The sequence below is a fragment of the Falco rusticolus genome, chromosome 7, assembly GCF_015220075.1.
Source record: "Falco rusticolus isolate bFalRus1 chromosome 7, bFalRus1.pri, whole genome shotgun sequence".
NCBI lineage: Eukaryota > Metazoa > Chordata > Aves > Falconiformes > Falconidae > Falco > Falco rusticolus.
The window spans coordinates 45,873,351-45,892,512 of NC_051193.1; the positions used below are offsets into that span (position 1 = coordinate 45,873,351).

The window sequence follows — 19,162 nt, forward strand, 5'->3', positions numbered from 1 at the left end:
GATGTCAAATAAAACACACAGGGAAGTGAGAGCGGTAGCAAGCTGACATTAACAGTCTCATTCAGTCATGCAACTGTTGCATTTGCACTGTTTGCCTACGTTTCAGTAAGATATGAAAATCTTAAAGAGAAGCATTGTTTTAAGAGGTCCTGTGCCTCCTCACATGGAAACAAAACACTTCCAGTTTAGACTCCCCAAGAGCACTGTACTAGATTTTTAGTTATTACACCTAATCAGAAGAGCTGCAAGAACGTCAAAACTTTTGAGCCACCTTTGAAACACCTAATATTTTGACTTTGAGGCAAAAGAGTAACCCTCAGCTAATGGAGGTGCCAGTTTTGTTATGCACAAGAAAAGAAAGTTAAGGTTTAGCAGTGAATAATCACAAGGAGTTTCTGCAGCACTCATGGTAATACAGTAATTGACTCCTATGTTGTGTAAGCAGCTGCTATTCCCTCTGCCCCTTTTAAACTCTGAAATACTACGATGAAAATCTGATTTTTCAATGGGCCTCATGTTAATAAACAAAGGAACAGCCATATGTTTTAGCCTGAAGTCAGGGTGATTTCTTCTCAATAAAAACTTGAATGTGAATATCAAAAAGGGAAGGTAACTGTACTTCAAAAGTTAATGCACCCTTCTGAAAACTTTGTTTTGTTCTCCTTATTGCTTATGTATTTCACAGAAAATATTTAAGTGGCTTCTCACTAGTGTCCAAAAACCTTAGGTGTGCAGAAACAAAGGTTGCCCACCGCAAGAAGGAAAGATAAGGAGAAGAACGAACAATTTACAAGGACTAGAACGACAAGCACGAAGAAGCATTAAGCATTGTTTTGTGCACATACCTTGCTCTTCCAATAGTTCATAGGTGTCTTTGCAACAAATTATACCTCACACAACAACCAGAACAGTCTGATAAAACAGTCATAACCTCTGGGTCACTCCAAGATGAAAAATGGACCTGTGGTCCAACAGATGAAAAGTAATTGCTTCAGACAACTGAATTTCAAGTATTTAGTGGGTCTGAATTAAGACATCAAGGAACAAGTGTTGGTTAACAGGGCACTTACCTTACAAACAGCCACAACGTTAATGTTGATCATTTGGTCGACTGTCTGCAAGAAAACAAAGGTTTCAGTTTTGTTTGAAGTTATTTGATCAATATTTACACACCATCTGGGTTTAAGTGCAAAGACAAATTAGACCTTACACTTATACATCCACTTTTACTCCTTGTCTTCCTGCTTAAATATCAGGAAGAGTGACAGACTTGCAAAGCAGTCTGTGAATTACTCTTGGTCAAATTTTACGTCTGGTTAGGGACTCTTACTAATAAAAAAACCCACAGACGTATCACATTGACACTGTACTTCCTAACACTTTGCAATATTTAAGAACTTTAATAAATTCTGATATTTTAAGACATCTTCATAATTAATGGGGTTTTTTTCTCTTCACTATTTCATAACAGTGTTTTAGTGACTTAGTTTATTTATCAGGTAAAAAAAGAAGGTATTTTTTTGCTACGTATTATGAACCTTATTTGAAGGTGAACCAAAAAGCAGATACGTTTCTCAATACTTCAGCAGAAAACAGAACCACAGTGGACACAGTGAGCTACAGAGGTTTTGGAAATAAAATCATGCACCACTGAAATTGTTCACAATCAGTTTTCAATGTACCCAATGCAACCAAGGTTGTCCCTACATTATGAGCTAAAACAGTTGTATTTAAGTTTCATAACAGTGTTATGGAATGTGCAGCTTCCATTCATGAAGTTGCTTGCTTCCCTTCCCTTCAGTCACTTAAGAACCCACACACAAGCTAAAGCAGCTCATAAACAACAGCCAAATGAGACATGGGCAGGGGCAGAAATCAGATACTGACCCCAGGCGCATCTGTCTGAAATACAAATATAAAATGAAGCAGGGAAGAGCATGTAAAAAGCAACACAAGAAACTGAAACTGCCATCATCTGAACTGGGTTATGCTGCTTATGTAACTCAGCTTTTTGAACCTTTAATTCTAATCTGAAAACCTTGTTACGTGGGTACCCTAACCAAACCTAAATTATTTTGCTATACCTGTTAAGCATTTAGTGCTAACAATGAGAACACCAGAAGGTACTAAAAAAAGCACTTACCTTATCCAGGTCTGGAACATCAAGAAAATATTCAGGATAAGCGTACGAAGTTCCCACATTGTTGACTGAAACAAAAGCATGAATTAGATCACTTGGATGCCATCTGATTTCTCATGCTGCGATTAACGACAATTTTCAATCAATATTGTTAAAATGCAGCACTTAAAACATTCTAATGCCTTTAGCCAAGTTTCCCTAACTGTAAACATACCCATACACACACAAGTGGAATGTGAGGGTGAACACACAAGCCATTTTAAATGTGTAAATGTTGATTCTCTAATCATTTAAAAGGTGGCACGTTTAAAACATTGTACCCATCCTCCACAGTTTTTCACAGTGCCAGGGAAGAATGTTTCTTCTTCAAGAAATATCGGTGCACACCATGCAAGTGCACAAGTGACATAGCTGCAACACGGAGCTCTGCAATGCTATGGAAAAGGAGCTTCAAGTCAAAGCAAAGCTCTCGGTGCCTGGCAGGACATTTAAGTGAAGCTGTTTAACACCCTTTTTAAATACTACCTTGGGTTTGGCCAGAATAGAGTTAATTTTCTTCTTAGTAGCTGGTGCTGCTGTGTTTTGAGAACAATGTTGGTGACACACTGATGATTTTCATTAGTATAAACACTCCTTAGCAACAAGTCAAGGACTTTTCAGTTTCTCAGGCCCTGCCAGGAAAAAGCTGCAGGGGCACAAGAAGCCGGGAGGTGACAGAGCCAGGACAGCCGACCTGAGCTAGCCAGAGGGATATTCCATACCACAGAGCATCATGCTTGGTATAGACACCGGAGGGAGCTGGCCAGGAGGGGCCGATGGCTGCTGGGGTGGGTTTTATTCTTCTTTCTCCTTTTCAATTCTTGTTATTGTTGTTGTTATTATTATTGTATTTTATTGTTAATAATTACATTATTCTTACCTCAGCCCACAAGTTTTACCTTTTTCCCCGACTCTCCTCCCCATTCCTCTGGGGAGAGAGCAAGCCAGCACCTGCACGGTACTTAGTTGCCGGCTGGGGTTAAACCACGACATTTATAAAGTGAAATAAGATTAAAAGCAAACAAACAAAAAAATCTCTGGCCAGTCTCCAGCTGCCGGACGGCTGCGGGACAGACCGCAGGGCCCCAGCCCCCCGCAGCGGCAGCAGGCGCCGGCGGGCGGTAGGGGGCAGCGGGGCCCCGGCGGGCGGGGGCTGCCGCCCTCGGGAAGGGCTCCTGGGCTGCGCTCCCTGCGCAGACACGGAGCCTGACCGCACAAGACGGTCCTCCCCGTCACCCCCACCATCTTCCCCTGTTGGCAACACTTAAAAATCAACCGAGAGAATGCACCGGCCCCTTAAGGCGCGCAGACACACACACACACACACGCCGCCGCCACTGCAGACCGGCCAGGTTCCCTCCCTCCCAGGCACGAAGCCACCACCCGCTCCCGAACCCCAGCGCCAGCAGGGGAAACTCCTCACACCGTCAGCAACCGACGCTGCTCTGCAACCTCGGCTGCCTCAAACTTAATAAAGCACACTGATATACAGACACAAAAATAATAATAAAAAAATAAAAATTTAAAAAAAAAAAAGAGGCAAGCAAATGGGATCTCCGTTTCCTAAGTATCTGTTGTTCATCTTACACAAGTGAATCGTGTGACATTTGGTTGCTGTGGCAACGTTTTACATTTATATAGTGTCTTACACCCCAGAGAATCCCGAAGTGCTCGGAATGCTGCAGGGCACCATGCACCCCCAGGGCCCACATCCACACGGGACAAGAAACACTGTCGGAAGGCACCGACGCCTTTTTAAAATAAATAAATAAAAATAATTAGAACAATTAGAATAAAATAGCCCTTAAAACTGTGCTAAAAGCTATGATTTTAAAAACCAACCTGAAAGATATTTAAGCATCAATAGGGATGCAGCAGGACATGCAGGAAACCCGCAGGAGAGATTCTGGCAAAGTGCACGAACTGATTCATTCAGAGATTCCCTCGAATGACAGCTCTCTTGGTCCAGATCTTTGTGTATTTATGGAAACCCTTAGGTCATTAGTCACATCGTGTGTTTCACATTTTTTAATTTTAGATAACCTTTAAAAATGCGAGAATTGAGGGGAACAGGGAGTTGGCAAATTCCCAGCAGACATCTGCTGTATTTAGAAAGAGAAGTTTTTAAAAAAGAAGGTCCAACCTTGCTATTGCTGGAGTGAGCCTTTTTTTTTTCTTTCTTCTTTTAATCCTAAAATAAACTATTTTTCAGGCCATCTCTCTGGAAAGGATTTTGGCTATGAACTGTGGCAGGGGTTTGGGACTAACCTTGGTTATTCTCTCAAAATTTAGAGTATTTACATGATTCATGCTACAGAGACAGTCACACAAAATTCACACCCTGTACCACAGACTGGGTCCCATATATGTATCCTTCCACTTCCAGCAATCTATTTACTGGATCACAGTTGGCTGCAGTTTGAAACAGAACGCTAAAAAAAAAACCAAAAAAAAAACCAGGTGTATTTTACCTAGAGGAATCTGGATAACAACAGGGTAAGATACTGTCCAGCTCAAACTCCTTAAAAGTATCACAGCAGTTTAAGAACAGCAAGAGGAGTATTTCCCACCTCTGCTTGTTTAACATATTGCTGTAGTTAGCACATGTTCCAAGTCACTGACAGACGATGTTTTGAACACACAGCAAAACATTATGCAAACTCTTTTAGCCTTCCTACGTGGGTGAAAAGAAGCTTCCAAATAAGAAGTTTACAAGGATTTCAATCTGTAAGTACTTTAGTTAGGCTCTGTGCAACTATATAATCAGAAGCTCAATCTCGAGTAGTATACGTGGACTCCTGTGTCTCTAAGTATAAGGTTAAAAAATAATCAGCATTGATCCCCGGCAGCTATGCTGTGCTACTGATGCTTCTCATACCTACTTTCCAGATAACACCTGAAGAAAAAATATACTGGAACCTAAAACTTATCCCTTATGGCCATTCTCATCTAAACCCATGTTTTCCCTCACACAAACATGAAAAACACAGAACAAAAGCTATATTCTGGATTGCAACAAATGCTACAGAATGTAAAACATGCACTAAAGCATGAAATTAATTGCCATAAAAAATTTAGATACTGTCTTTCTGAAGTAGCAATCATCTGCGTTGAAAAATTACATTGGCAAGTGGTTTCTATTAATACGGCTATATCTAGAGAAAAGAAGAAATCTACGTATCATGTAACCTGATGATCTTAAGCATGAGATCCACTAAAATTGCTAGTGATTAGTTAGAAGAGAGATTTCTGTAAACCTGCACTGGCTGCAAGCGAAAAAAAAAAAAAAAAAAAAAAGGCGCAGAGGAACTCAGCAAGAGAATACACAACTCTAGAGGATTTAGTTGCTATTTTTACCATGGTTTTAGTCAAGGTGCTCACGCAAATAAAAGCAAGAACCAGGCTCTGTTTGAGGAACATGCTTGTTTTCCTGTAATAAGCTTACACAAAATTTGAGATGCATTAACTGCTTTAGTGCCCACTTTGAGCAGAACTATAGTCAGATCTTCATAATTTTGTGCATTGCCATAACCTCATCACAGCCTACCAAGTAATAAAAACCCTTCCAGTGTGGGTATGTTACACAGTAGAAGGTTTGCTGGTGTTTTAAGACATAAAAGTGATACACTATTCTGCAGCAATTGCTACGTGACAGGCAGTTTGCAAGTCGTACATTCTCCGAGTTGATTTTGATAGGACAGATTAGAACTGACATTAATTTTAATCCACAAAGTTTCTTTGGAACTTATCTCCTTCAGAAACAAGAAAAAAGGCATCTGCAGCTTTGTCACTACTCTTTACACAAAACACATTGTTGGCAGTTGCAGTTACTCCAGTGGATTTGAGTTTTTATAGTAATTAAATACTGGATGTCACAAGTTGTATATACTCAGATCTGTCAGAAATATTAGGAAACATTCTGGGGTTTAGCCTTTAGTATTTACAGGTGTATATATAATAGGTTTTATATATGCTATTTTCTTGTGCATTATTTGTCAACATCAGTGAGATTTATCTATTAGCAACAAAGTTCATAGACCATATCATATGTATAATGAATTTATTTGAAATATGCTGGTTAAAAAAATGGTTAAAAAAACAGTACTAGCTCCAACTACTGAATTTCAGGTTAGTAAAACTTACTACTTTTGTAGTAAGTACTTTATCAGATAACACATACCACTAGATGTCTGAGCAATGCAACTTATAAAATTTCGTGCCTTACGTTGAACCATCACAGGTTCTCATCTCCATATTGAGTAACTGTAGAAATACAGGATACACACCAGTATATGTGGGTTTAGGGAAAGAACCAGAAAACTGATACACAGTCACCTTTAGCCCAATGTTCAGGAAAGATTCAGGTAAACTGCTGTTATGTTTAAACTCTTCTCACCTTGTGACAAACACCTTCTTGACATCACCTCAGTTCTACATTCAACAAAGTAACCGGATTGATCACCTTTTGTTTTCAAGGACTACCACGCCACCGACACTTCCGCAAGTATCACAAACCATACTTGGGCATATTGCATTGCTACCAGCAAAAGAACCGCAGCTTACCAGCGTGACCAGAACATGCTTAAAACTTCTGAAACAGGAGCCACTTACTCAATACTATACTGTAATGATTAAATTTCAACAGCTCTATAATTAAGAGTTAATGGTTCTCCCACAGGGCTCTGCTGCTAAGCTGAATCTAAGCATCTGGAGCTTGCTTAGTTTCTAAAATGGCATTCGGTCAAGTCACTGTGCACCCAGTCGTAAGGGGAAGAGCCTTTAGCCACCACAGAACAACACATCAAAAGACATTCAATAAGCACCACAATTCCGAGAACACAGGCACAAGGCAAGCACTCTCTCATGTAGTGTATCAACAGGAAGCTAAAAACCACATTGAACATGCAGCAACATAGTTTTAGTCAGGCAAATACTAGCTCTCATGAATTCATTTAAATAAACTTCAATATGGGAAAAAGTTAGCAAGCAAGTCAAGACGAAACACCACTAAGAAAGGTTTAGAAAGATCAGATACAAACCTAAAACACCAATCTCCAGGCCTTCCAACCCCACTTTGATTCTACTGTAAGTATCTTCTCTCTCTCCGAAGTCTGCCACAATGACTTTTGTTTCCACTTTGTACTTCTCCTCTAGAAAAAAGAAAAAGGTTTTTGAAGCTTAAGTTTGAAATAGTTGAATTACAATTCAAATATTAATAATGTATCAGTTACTCTGGTTTTACAAAACATTAGGCAGCTAACACTACACATTAGCTTTTTCACTTCTGCAATAGGAATCCTTGAATTTTAACATAACCTGCACAAGAAGTTTGTGACACTAAGCTACTTCTGGTGAGAACATAAATTCTCAAATGATTCAGAGCATTTCATTTGTAAGATGGCACGAAAACAAATCATACAGGTTTGAACAGAATAAAAAAAAAAGCAGAAATCAGTAAACGCACACACACAACTGTGTTCAAGTACAATCTGACAAGAACACTTTTTCCCCCCCCCCAACTTAAGCCATATGGTAAATTAGTTGCTTCAGACCAGGCAAAACAATTCTTTATTGCCCTCCATTTCCATTCTTACTTCTGGTGCCATAAAGCTTTTTGAGTATTTAGTATTTTGAACATAAATCAAAAAGGGAACATGTGGGTGAACAAGAAGAGCAGAACTTCCAAGTTTAATCATTCCAAAACCATTCTGATACGCTGCCATCTCCATCCTTAAGAGAACAGGAAAAATACACATAGCCAACTACATTTTGAAACAGAAGAGAGCAAGCATTACAAATACTTCGTATAAAACTCAATTCTGCTTCCATTAAGCCGAATTAATTACACTGAATTAAAATCAGTACAATGTCCTCTCAGACTTTAAAAAAGCAGAACAGTAGCTTAACACTGCAGCATCTCTGTTTTGCTGCACCTGACTCCTTCTCCAGCATTCCTTAAGGCACCTGTGTACAGCTCAGGAAGGGTTTTTGCAGCAGTTTGCCCCCAGAGCCATTCATAAAAGCAGTGCCATGTTAAAGGAAAAGAGTCATTCACAAAAAGATTAGAAGCAGCCAGATTCCCATGATCCTCCTTCCCATTCAAGGGAAAGCCACCGTTCCCATGATCCTGCTGTCCATTCATGCAGAATCATGAATCTACTGAACTCACTGGTTTGCTGGCTGCCTCCCCTCCTCCCATCAATATCCCTAATGGCAGATGAAATTATTTCTCCTCCCTTTCCCTCTCCCCACCCTCAACCTCTTCATCTCTCCTAAACAGCTGCATTGTTTAAAAATCCCCTGAGAGATGTTGCTATGTCAAATGACGACGTAAATAGCATTAAGCCCCTACTGCAGCAGCAGTCTTGTGATCGCGTCAGAAGGAAACCAAGTTCAACATTGCGGGGGGAGGAGGGGGGCTAGAAAGCGTCTATTTTTGAACACAGCTGTTCTGATATTTAGCATACATATTTGAATTCTTACAGGACACTGAATTCAAAGACAGAATTAGAGGCACAATAATACATGCAAGCGGCCTGGCCCAACTTGCACACTTGTACACGCGTGCCTTTTTAACCATTTTGTGGGATCTGCAGCTGTCTTCACTGCCACTCAGACACCTCATGAAATGAGAGTTGTTTAAAGGACCCTATCGCTACCCTCACAAATTTGCTTAATTAGTACTGGCTCTTTTATACTAAACACTCTGCATTAGGATTGCTATCGATCTATCTTTGAAACCTTTTGAAATCACGACAGGGATATTAAGAGGATGAAGTAAGAAAAAAATCTGAAGACCTAGTAATACTGTAAAACAAACAAAAAAAGTCCTCACACTACTGTTCCTATAAGACCCTGTTTCGAGCCTTCAGAAAATCAGCAAAGAACAATTACATTTAAGGTAGTTAAGCAACACACCTATAAAAAAATGTAGTACTGTTTGTGGATGGAGGGTGGGTGGTACAGTGTATAAGAAACATGAGAAGTAGAAGACTACCTACCAGAATGGCCAGAGGACACAACCTTTGTGTGGTTGCCCACTGCACACATGCAAGACTGTCTTGCTCCAGCACATGCCACCTGCTGATCAAACCCTCCCCTCCCCATTTCACACCAGTGTTCAGGTACCCTGCAACTTCTGCACACCCCATGCTCTGCCCCAGAACCTGCAACAGGTGGGATGATGCACTACATCAGAGAAAAGACTAGCAGATACACTTGATAAAATGGTTCCATGTCAGATGATGACACAAGAAACAGTCACTTGTGTAAGCTCACCCTAGCAGTCAGAGTACAAAGTGCAGAGGAGAACAGATGTGCTTTGCTCTGTATGAACAATGGAGAAGGAAATTTCCTTGATCTCAAGAAGGATTAAGATGTTCTCAAACAGATGGGCTAGAAGAAAGAAATCACACATCCTTGTTTTATCTGCCAAAAGGACTCTGAGATGTAGTGTAACAGAGAAGGAAGCAAGCAGACTATGTTCTAACCCAGGGTATCTAGCAGTGCCTGTGCTCCTGCTGTCTAAGAAAAGAAACCCCAAAACTCCCCGATGGAGCTTTCAGCTTGAAGACCATGAGGTACTGGGGAGCCACAGGGAGCAAAAGAAGGGTATCAAGCCAGTTTTTGCAGCCAGCAGCTAGAGGATCTGAAAGAGCTGATATTATCTGCCAGCGTGTCCAGCATTCCTGACGAAATATTGAAAAGTGAATCTGATATTTCGTCTTTGGAACTGGTAGTTCAAATGCTTCTTAGCAGAGAACTGAATATTACAGCACCACGTTACCCATAGTTGCAGGAACTGAATATTACACCCCCATGTTATCAGGAGTTGTGCAGCAGTCAGTCACCAACCTACCCATAACATCTCAAGGATGGGAAAGGAAGTTCAGCAAACCTCCTCCACGTTTCTCAACTCTGACACACCAGTCTTAAATAATTTCATTTACTAAAAATCTCAGGTGAGATCAGTATTGACCCTACAAATAATTTTTTAACCTGAACTCACACGTACAGTTAATTTACAGGGCCTATATGATCTCAGCCAAGACTTAAAGTAATTTAGCAAGAGACCAACTATGCACAACAGTATCATGGTAATTACTAAAAGCAGACCACGATCTTCTGCAACCACACCATCATTCGAAAAGGTTAGTTGCTGACCACAAAGAAAGGCTCAACAAAACATCTTCACAGCTACGAGAAGGCTGAATAAACCAACAGTCGTAACGGTGGTAAGAGCAGGATGGTATGAACATTGTACAAGACAAAAAGGCAAAGTGAACTTTTGTGGAAGACGCTGGGATGGATTCTTTCAACGATCCAGACAGCAACCCAAAACCGCAGTCAGACTGCGGAGACATAGGCATGTCCCAGACCAATGTCTACAGAGTAACAGCTGTCATGCAAACAAAGGCAGTATAATACACATTAGAAGGAGAACACAATACAACAGAACAGTGCGCCACTTTTTTGCACAGGTGATAAAGAACTGACTCCTGTGGCATGTTCTCATTCTACGCCTTCCTGCAAAATACAGGATGAGATGGTCTGAAAATAAACAGGCTATTTAAACACACACTTCACATACAGACTATCAAGGGATTATCCATAAAAGTGTTTGTATTTCTGAAGAAAACACTACCTTCGGTATCCTCAGAAGAGGACTCTAACTAATATCTCAAACTTGGCCAAGGTGCCACTATTCAAAATACGCATAAAGACACTTAAGCAGTCATCCCAGGACTGCCCACAGGTACACCTATACAAGTATCTGGTATTCTGTAGCAGATAAAGAGGAAAATGGTATAAAGAAAAGCGCATAGCAATGTTTCCTCAACCTATTAAGTCAAGTGCCAACAGTTTGTTGCTCAGAAACTTCCTGAGCTGAGTAGTCTACCCTGATGGCCTTCATTCAATTATTCCTACAGGCCAATCACTACAAATCCTCACGCATTTTCAGCGCCCACCCATCTCACCGCTGCCACATTTTTTTTGCTTTTGAACCTGCCAAGAGCAGAAGTGATCAAATTTCAAATTGGTGCACCTGGATCCACTCTGATTGTTACATCTGACATTAGGTTTTTCAACCGCTGTCTCCTCTTCCTCGGTCATAACTCATAATAATTTTTTTTTCTTTCCTATTCTTGTCACTGAGCATTGGTTGATACTGCACTGACGACTGGCTGCCAACTTTGAAGAGGTAACTTACTTTCATTACTTGTCAATTTTGAGCCGGAGGACATTAAGTTGTTAATGTTGATTTGTTTTCATGTCCATCTTTTCAGTTTCTTATGCATGTCAGACTTCTATGCATCTTCAGACTTTTCCAGATTTTGAACTTGCCCCTTTCGGCTTTTACAAATCTTACGTTATTAAATTTCACAAGCACAAACAAAGAAGGTGGAATGGTGACAGCAAAACACTACAGGCACATCTATCCTACACCTTCCTTCTAAGGGGTTTCCACTATGATAAATTTTTAAATACACTCATGCTTTGAAGAAAAATGATGTGTCATATTGCATGTCCAGATCCCAATACTCTTCCTAAACTCTGGTATTTAAGTTTTATACAGACACTGTCTAATGTTCATGGAAGCTCTTGCATACAAACTTCATTAGAGACTCAGTTTGACATTTTAAAACTGGAAACTAAATTCCAAGTTCAAGATGTTTATTAGAAGGATACTCATGTATTCATAAATGATTTAAATCATCAATAGTTCACAGGAAAGGAATATTTACTCTTACACAGATGTCTTTGGTGTTTACTTACAAATGGTTAGTTAAAGCCTCACTAGGTGAAGCAAAAGCTTCATTAACTCCAAAGGCCAGAGATATTTCTGACTTACAGGAAGCGTATCCAGTGTCTTAGTATGCAAGGAAAACACTACTCTTAAATAATTAGGCAAACTAGGCCACACCTTTGCCATGAAAGAGACTCAGGTGCGAAATAGCACTGCATTACCTGGAACACCAGAAAAAAAGGATCACACTAGAAATAAAAAGTGGGAAGTTAGAAACTACAGTGAGCTACATCCTAAATAAATAATAAAGAATTGTGAAGTGTCTAGGAGGTAAGCATCTTCAATTTTTTTTTAAATTTTTTACATTATTATTATTATTTTTCGGAAGCTTGCAAATAATTCAAAGCAGCAGCCCCCCTGAACTGGAATCTTGGTTGACAGGCTAAGAAAATGGTAAGGAAGTGAAGTTTTCAGACACAGATAAACTGAGCTTGAAAGAAGGCTCCCCCAGAGGGGAAATGTTGTGTACTTACATGCAAAAGCAAACAGACACTAGCCAGGTAGTCAGGAGAAGCAGCTCAGTTTACCTGACAAACAGTGTCAAAGGGGTCTGTGGTACAAAGTCTTGCTGGGAAACAGAAAAACTAGAATATCACCTTCCCTAACAAAAGAACATTGTACTTCTACCACCTGCTTCAAAGCAGCTGGCTACAGCAGCTTGAATTTGCACAGAGTACATGGAAACAAATCCAGCTAACTTTGCAACAGAGAGATCAGGATACAAGGCCCACATTGCAAGCAGGTATGGGAACAGTTACTTCAAGCTCAGGTAAAGTACATTAAAAAACCCTTGCTAGAACTGAAGCATCTCATCATTTTACATTCAAAGCCTCAGACAAATACCATCATAGTTATGCAGTAAACATAAAAAGTCTCACTTGGTCTTTAGCTTCAGGATGGCCGGAAGTCCAAAGAGGTAGAAAAAACAGCTCTTAATTTTTTTTCCATCCTGTATGATGAAGAATGAAGTAAGAAGAGTCAGCTACATCCACAAATAAAGATGTCATCTTTCCAGTACCACTGCAGTGGCAGAACTCACCGTAATCCAGTACCTAGTCTCCAGAAAGAGAGTTTGTAACCTTTTAATAAAGGCTAAGAAGCTGAGAAATGAAAGCAAAACACGAAAACACGAAAAACCCCCTATCAGTCACAGTGAAACACAGAACTACCAGAGAAGTGTTTGGATACTTATAAGCAAAAAGAGCAGAAACCCTGGAGAACCTGCAATAATCTTAGGAGTCAGATCCCAGTAGCATAGATAACAGATGGAGAAAAGGTGATCTAGAGCAAAACCTCTGAACTCTTTTGCCACATGTATTTTATTTATGTGTCAATTACCAGGCCCATAGACAAACTGAATACCTGAGAAGCTAGCCTTTCTGAAAGGCTGAGAGTTCCCATTTATGTAGCTGTATCAGTCCTTGTCCAAAACGATGGATCACACTTCTCATTTCTGCGAAAGAAGAAACAAGAGACCAGAGCATGGAGAGCAGCACAGAAGCTAAGGGAGGGTCAGTGCTGAACCCCCATCCAGAGGGATGCTGCACAGCAGACACGAGTGCAAGAGAACACGAGTGTTCAGAAGGGGAGTCAATATGCAGCAACAGATACGTATTGTAATAAAAATCTTGCTGTAAGTTATAGATGTTTCTATAGAAGTCTGAAACAAAGCACTGGTAACCTAAGGAATAACAAAAAAGTTAAAGTACATTGTAGCGAAAAAAAAAAAAAAAAAGCTCTGTTTGCACTGGGCTTGCAAGAGAAGACTCCAGATAAGAATGCTATACTGTATCCACTTCTGCATAGCATGAGATGCCTGCCTACCATTTACCAGAACTTGCTATGTTTCAACACATTTTAGAACCATATGTGTATGCACATTTGGTCAAGCACTAATGAATAGGTTCAGATTCCTTTCATTCAACTACATGTGCAACACCTTCCAGGGATTCCTTTTATATTTCGCCTCTTGCACATGTGATTTCATAAATACAGCTTCCTTAAAAATAGTGAATATTTAAAAAATTTAACCACATGAAAGTACAGAATGAGTAAAAAATGCCAGACCTCATTTAAAATGTTACAATTCTGCTAAACAGCTTTGAAGTTTCAATATACATACACAAGCCAATTCCTCACTTCCTCAGCTTTCAAAGACAATGCAACAGAAGGCAGATCTCTAAGCCAAAGCCCACAAACCCTTGAGCCACAGGGGACATTAAGTTTTTAATGTGTCTAAGCAGTACTGTTACTACAAAACATAGGAAGAAAACATGCTTTATTAGTACTTTCCTCCATTTGCTCCTCTCTCATTTCCATTACATCAAAATATACAACAGCTTCTAAGACACACTTATCAAGTCAGATAAACATTCTTAGGAACACACAGGATCAATGAATAAGCCCATTCACCCAAATATTATGCTCAACATTGCAAGCTTTCCTAAATCAAGCTTGTCCTAATTACAAAGCTAACTGAAAACACGAAATCAAGCAGCCTTCAAAAACAGCTGCAGAGGCTGACAGCCAGGGGGGCTGCACAGTCAAGTCATCGCAATGTTTCCAAATACCAACACTATTTCAGGCAGCAAGGCAAGCACAGCTTTGATGCTCACCACGCACACCCCCTTGCTCCAGCATGCTGCAACAGGGGTAGGCACGAGAGGCACTGACAGCCACTGCCCTCGTGCAGGTCAGGAGTTCTGCTTAGCAAGAATAGCATCATTTTGCCCTGTGCGGTTTTCCTCATCACCACCTCAAAATATCCACTATGGCTGAAGCTCCACACAGTTCATTAGGATGCAATCCCAAAGTGTTTCAGAGACAAATGCAGCATGAGGTGTGGTTAGGTTAGTATTGTGTGACAAGCAGCACCTCAAACTCCCATCCTTCTCTCCTTGCCCTGACACTATTTTCAATCCCCTCTCCAAGGCTTTTTTGGGTATTCATTGGTGGTACTAGTTTTCACACAACATGAAGCAAGCTGGTTTTAATTTACTAACTCATTTTAGGAAGGGCATATGGACTACTTCCAATACTTCTGTAACATTTAGTTTTTCTTAATGTCATTATTATTGCCTGCGACAATGTGTACACTCAATATGTATATGCATGTGAATATGAATTTTTCATCACTTTTTGCAAATAAAATCTAATTCTCCAGCCCTGTAATTATTAGAACAGTAGTGATTTAAAAAAAAAAAAAACACACAACAAAAAACAAAAAACAAAACAACAAAAACCAAATGCAGAATTTTTCAGATTTAAATTCAACAAAGTGAATTCCACGATGATCAGGAGAATTACTTAAAAGAATCTGAGAGTCACTGAAAGGTAGCTTAGTATGGATTAACAAAAAAATTGCGCCTTTACTTTCACGTTAATTTCAAGACATTTAAGTCAGTCACTCTACATGAATTAAAACAAATTTTAAAAGTGAAACAAGTTTCTAGGCTAATTCAGCATTGTATTATATCCCTGATAGTTTCACCTGCATTCAGCATCCACAGAAAGGTGTTCACTATAGTCAGAAGACAGGCATTTAAAAGCACAGTTGTCAGGGTTCTCTAAAGTGTTGCTTATAAGGGAAAACACATAAGTAGTCCACATATAATGCACAAAGCAGTATAGTACCCAGTTCAGCACTGGAAGTGTTGCACATGTATAAGGAGTTACATAGCAAGCATACTTGTATCCATTAGACACACCATTTTTTAAATTATTTTTCATATTCATGGATTTTTTTTCCTAAAGAATCTGTTGTGAAAAACAGACCAAATAAGTTTCCTTTCTCTTTGAAGAGCTACTAACTAGCATGATTTTCCTCACCACAACATACTCCTAAAAAAACCATAAAAGCCATTATCACCATTTCCTCAGCAGAGAAGTCTACCAGGGCTTTTTACAGCTTTGACAAATAAAAAGGGCTTGGTGTAATGGAACTCAACCTGCCAGAAAAGAGACAGGAGACTAAAATACACATTCATAGAATGAAGTTGTAGAAGGAGGACAGCACTGCTTGCTTCATCCAGTCTTTTCCCTGTGCCAGAGACTGTTCCCTGTAGACACTCTTAAAAGGCTTAATTTTAAGTCTCTCTGCAATAAAGCTTCCACCAATTGACTTAAACCAGATTCGCAAAACAGACCTTCGCTCAGTGAAAAAAATCCAATACTCATTTTTCATGTAATATTTAGTTTATTTTACACTGGAAGTAATAAGCGATATGTTATAGCTTTTGTGTTAACAGAAGGTGTTTAATGACCCAGAGACCAGCACAAGGGCTCTTGGTTTTGGCATCCACAAAACGGATTGTTAGCAGAGACAGGCATTAAGTTTGCGTATTAAAGAAAATACAAAGTATTCCCCCACCCAACCCAGCAGAGACAGCAGTGGCCCTGAACGTTTGTAGGGAAGACTAATCTCTGGTTCTTCAGTCTAGGTTTCTAAAGTACCAAGGCAGTCATCTGCCCAGTTGGTCCAGCTACGTAGTGTGTAAAACATTAAGACTCAAGACACCATTAGGTCCCAGAGTTAGTCCTGAACCTATAGACATAATATATGGAGTATGTGACGTGTGGAAGAGGCTACTTTGCTGTAGTTTATATTCAGAAAAGGAAACCCAAACCAGCCAATTCATATTTAAATAGCTTTTACACATTTCTTCTCCTGGACTTTCTGGGTTAACAAACTATCAACACAGCGCAACAAATATCGCATAGAAGCGCTCTGGCAGTGAGGTTCACAGGCAAGCACGCTTCCAATCCTTCTTTCTGGAAGAGGCTAACCCCTTGCCAGGTGTGAAAAGGCACCGTCTGCTAGAACTTGCCAGATCACTTGCTGCTATGTGTAACCCATGACACTGAGTGCTAAACTTTCTCAGACTGGTTTTCATCCTTAAAAGCAACTATGACAACGTGGTCTGTTACTCCATATGCTGACAGGTGGTGTGTAAACAAAGTCCTTTTGCAAGGATGTCCCTAGTCACCTGTAAAACATTTTACTCCTGGTTCATCCTACCTTGTTGCTGCCTCAAAGTTCTCCTAAAGGTTGAAGTAGTCCTAGGATTGCATCCTGTAGCTTGCAGGACATTTGTCAAGTGTTGCTCTCTAAGCATTCTGCTCAGTTTCTTCAAATTAATCCAGGCAAAATTTCACTGAGAAAATGCAAGAGAAGATGATAAAAAAAGAAGAGGGACTAAGCGGGACATCTGAAACCACTGGGGGGGGGGGGGGGGGGGGGCGCGGTGAGGAAATTCTTTAAAAATAAGTTCCCTTCCCAACTGTTCTTTTACATGTCTGACAATTGCTCCTTTAGTAACTGGTTGACACCATTCAAGGCAAAAGCATGGGAACTTTCCTCACTTTCTTCAGAGATGAAAGCCAAGAGCTCATTTTGAATCGAAGATCCTTACACTAGAACTATGTCAAAGGTGACTTCAGTGCACCAAAACAAGTCCAGAATATTTTAAGCAGTTTTGTCAAGTCCAAGACATATAGGGGAATTTCAAGTATGTCCAGCTGAACCTAGCTCAGATGACAGAAGACTGCAAACACATTAGTTTACCTTGAAATAGATCACAAAAGGTCAAAATAACTGCTGGCTTCAGTTAGTCTTCAAGTTAAGCTCAGGAAAGTGAACCTTGTCATTTCTGTGCAAAAATATGACGACTAATTATGTCCCCTTCCTAACCAGGCTTGTCTGCATTTCAACCTTTGCTATTAAATGCAAATGTTATTACTTGCCAACTCCAAGACATGAGGAGGACTTAAGATGCGAGGAGGACTTAAGGAGTGCAGATCGGGGAGGAAATGCAAATGACAGGGCAGAGATTAAGGGGCAAAGTGCTCCAAGGTAGGTGCAGCTGAGCATCTGCAGGGGACAGGTTTGCCATGGGGGGCATTGGCCATTTGTAGCAGTAGGTCACGGTAACAGCTGAGGCATGAGCACAGTGGTCAGTGTCAGGTCTGCTTCAGAATGCTCCCCACTATCTTGTTACCAAGAAAGCAGAAGAAAGCTGTAAAATCCACCTACCTAGGAAATGGAGAAGGAACATTTCTAGTTTTGGCACCACATCCCATTCCTCTCTTGTACTCAACAAATCATACCAGAGTAGTGAGAATGCAATAGAACCCAAATCTAAACATGACAGCTATCCGTTTACAATGTACCTTAAATCTTAGGGTTACAGAGTAGCTCAAGACGAAACTACCATGACCAAGCAACTTCAGGAACACTACACACTAAGCTCAGGAAACTTACCGGAAATAAGTAGTCAGCTACACAGATCTTAATTTCAAAAAATTATATTTTCTTAAAGAAAAATGTGTGGCAGAATCAAACTAAAGTTGTAGACACTAGTTCTTAAACAGTATTAAAAGTTTAAAATACAACATATTCCAGTTAAATTATCATTTGCGAGTACACATTGGGAAAAAATGGTAATTTTTTTTCAGTCCAAACAATACCTTAGGAGCTAATGTAATCCCCTGGGCATATACAGTACTTACAACCACCACCTTTAAAGCAGCAGATGGGGATTTACTTCAAAAAAGTTTTGCATTATATAGTAATTGATGACAAGCTCAGAATCTCCCGTGTTGCATTTATATGCACTTACCCACAAGTAAGTAGATATTTACACTGGCAAGCAGGAACACTATTTAGCTACAAAAGGACTTTGTTTTTTCTTGGCCTCGACAGCTCACACAACTCCTCAACCTGTCCTGTGAAGCCATCAGCTAATAACATATACCAATACCAAATTCTTTTGACAATTTCCCTACAGACAAGCCCTCTTTTAAGTGTTTTCCTTGCTTGACTTGTTTTCACTACATTCTTCATATTGCAGCCCCAAGGTAATGAGTTTCTACAGCAAAGGTCTTCTCAAGTCTGCTCAGAAAATACCTATCAGCAGCAGTGCAATAACTGAAGCTTTTCTGCTTGCAGGTCCATGGTTCTTGAACCAAATGCTGGCACAGAACACCTGAGATGTCTTGGATCATACACATTAAATACAGTAAATCAGGGAACAGCCTCATTATGTGGCATATAAACAACTGTCTCCATCCACAGAGAAGTCTTCTTTCTGATCCTACCTGAACCTTTGAAAGAGTTTGTTGTGAATATCACATCATTAAATACTTTAAAAAGGTCCTGGAGCACTGATGTAGCATGA

At 40.0% G+C, this 19,162-nt stretch overlaps 1 protein-coding gene across 2 annotated transcripts in view; it reads right to left on the reverse strand.

The window, feature by feature from the left end:
- HSD17B12 (hydroxysteroid 17-beta dehydrogenase 12) overlaps window positions 1–19,162 on the reverse strand; it is an 89,558-nt gene that overhangs the window by 29,186 nt on the left and 41,210 nt on the right. For both annotated transcript variants that reach the window (XM_037394242.1, XM_037394243.1), the window contains exons 4-6: window positions 7,219–7,329; window positions 2,144–2,208; window positions 1,071–1,115 (exon numbers count right to left, since the gene is read on the reverse strand). In XM_037394242.1, coding sequence (XP_037250139.1) covers window positions 1,071–1,115; window positions 2,144–2,208; window positions 7,219–7,329 — 221 coding nt within the window. The remainder of the gene's footprint in view (window positions 1–1,070; window positions 1,116–2,143; window positions 2,209–7,218; window positions 7,330–19,162) is intronic.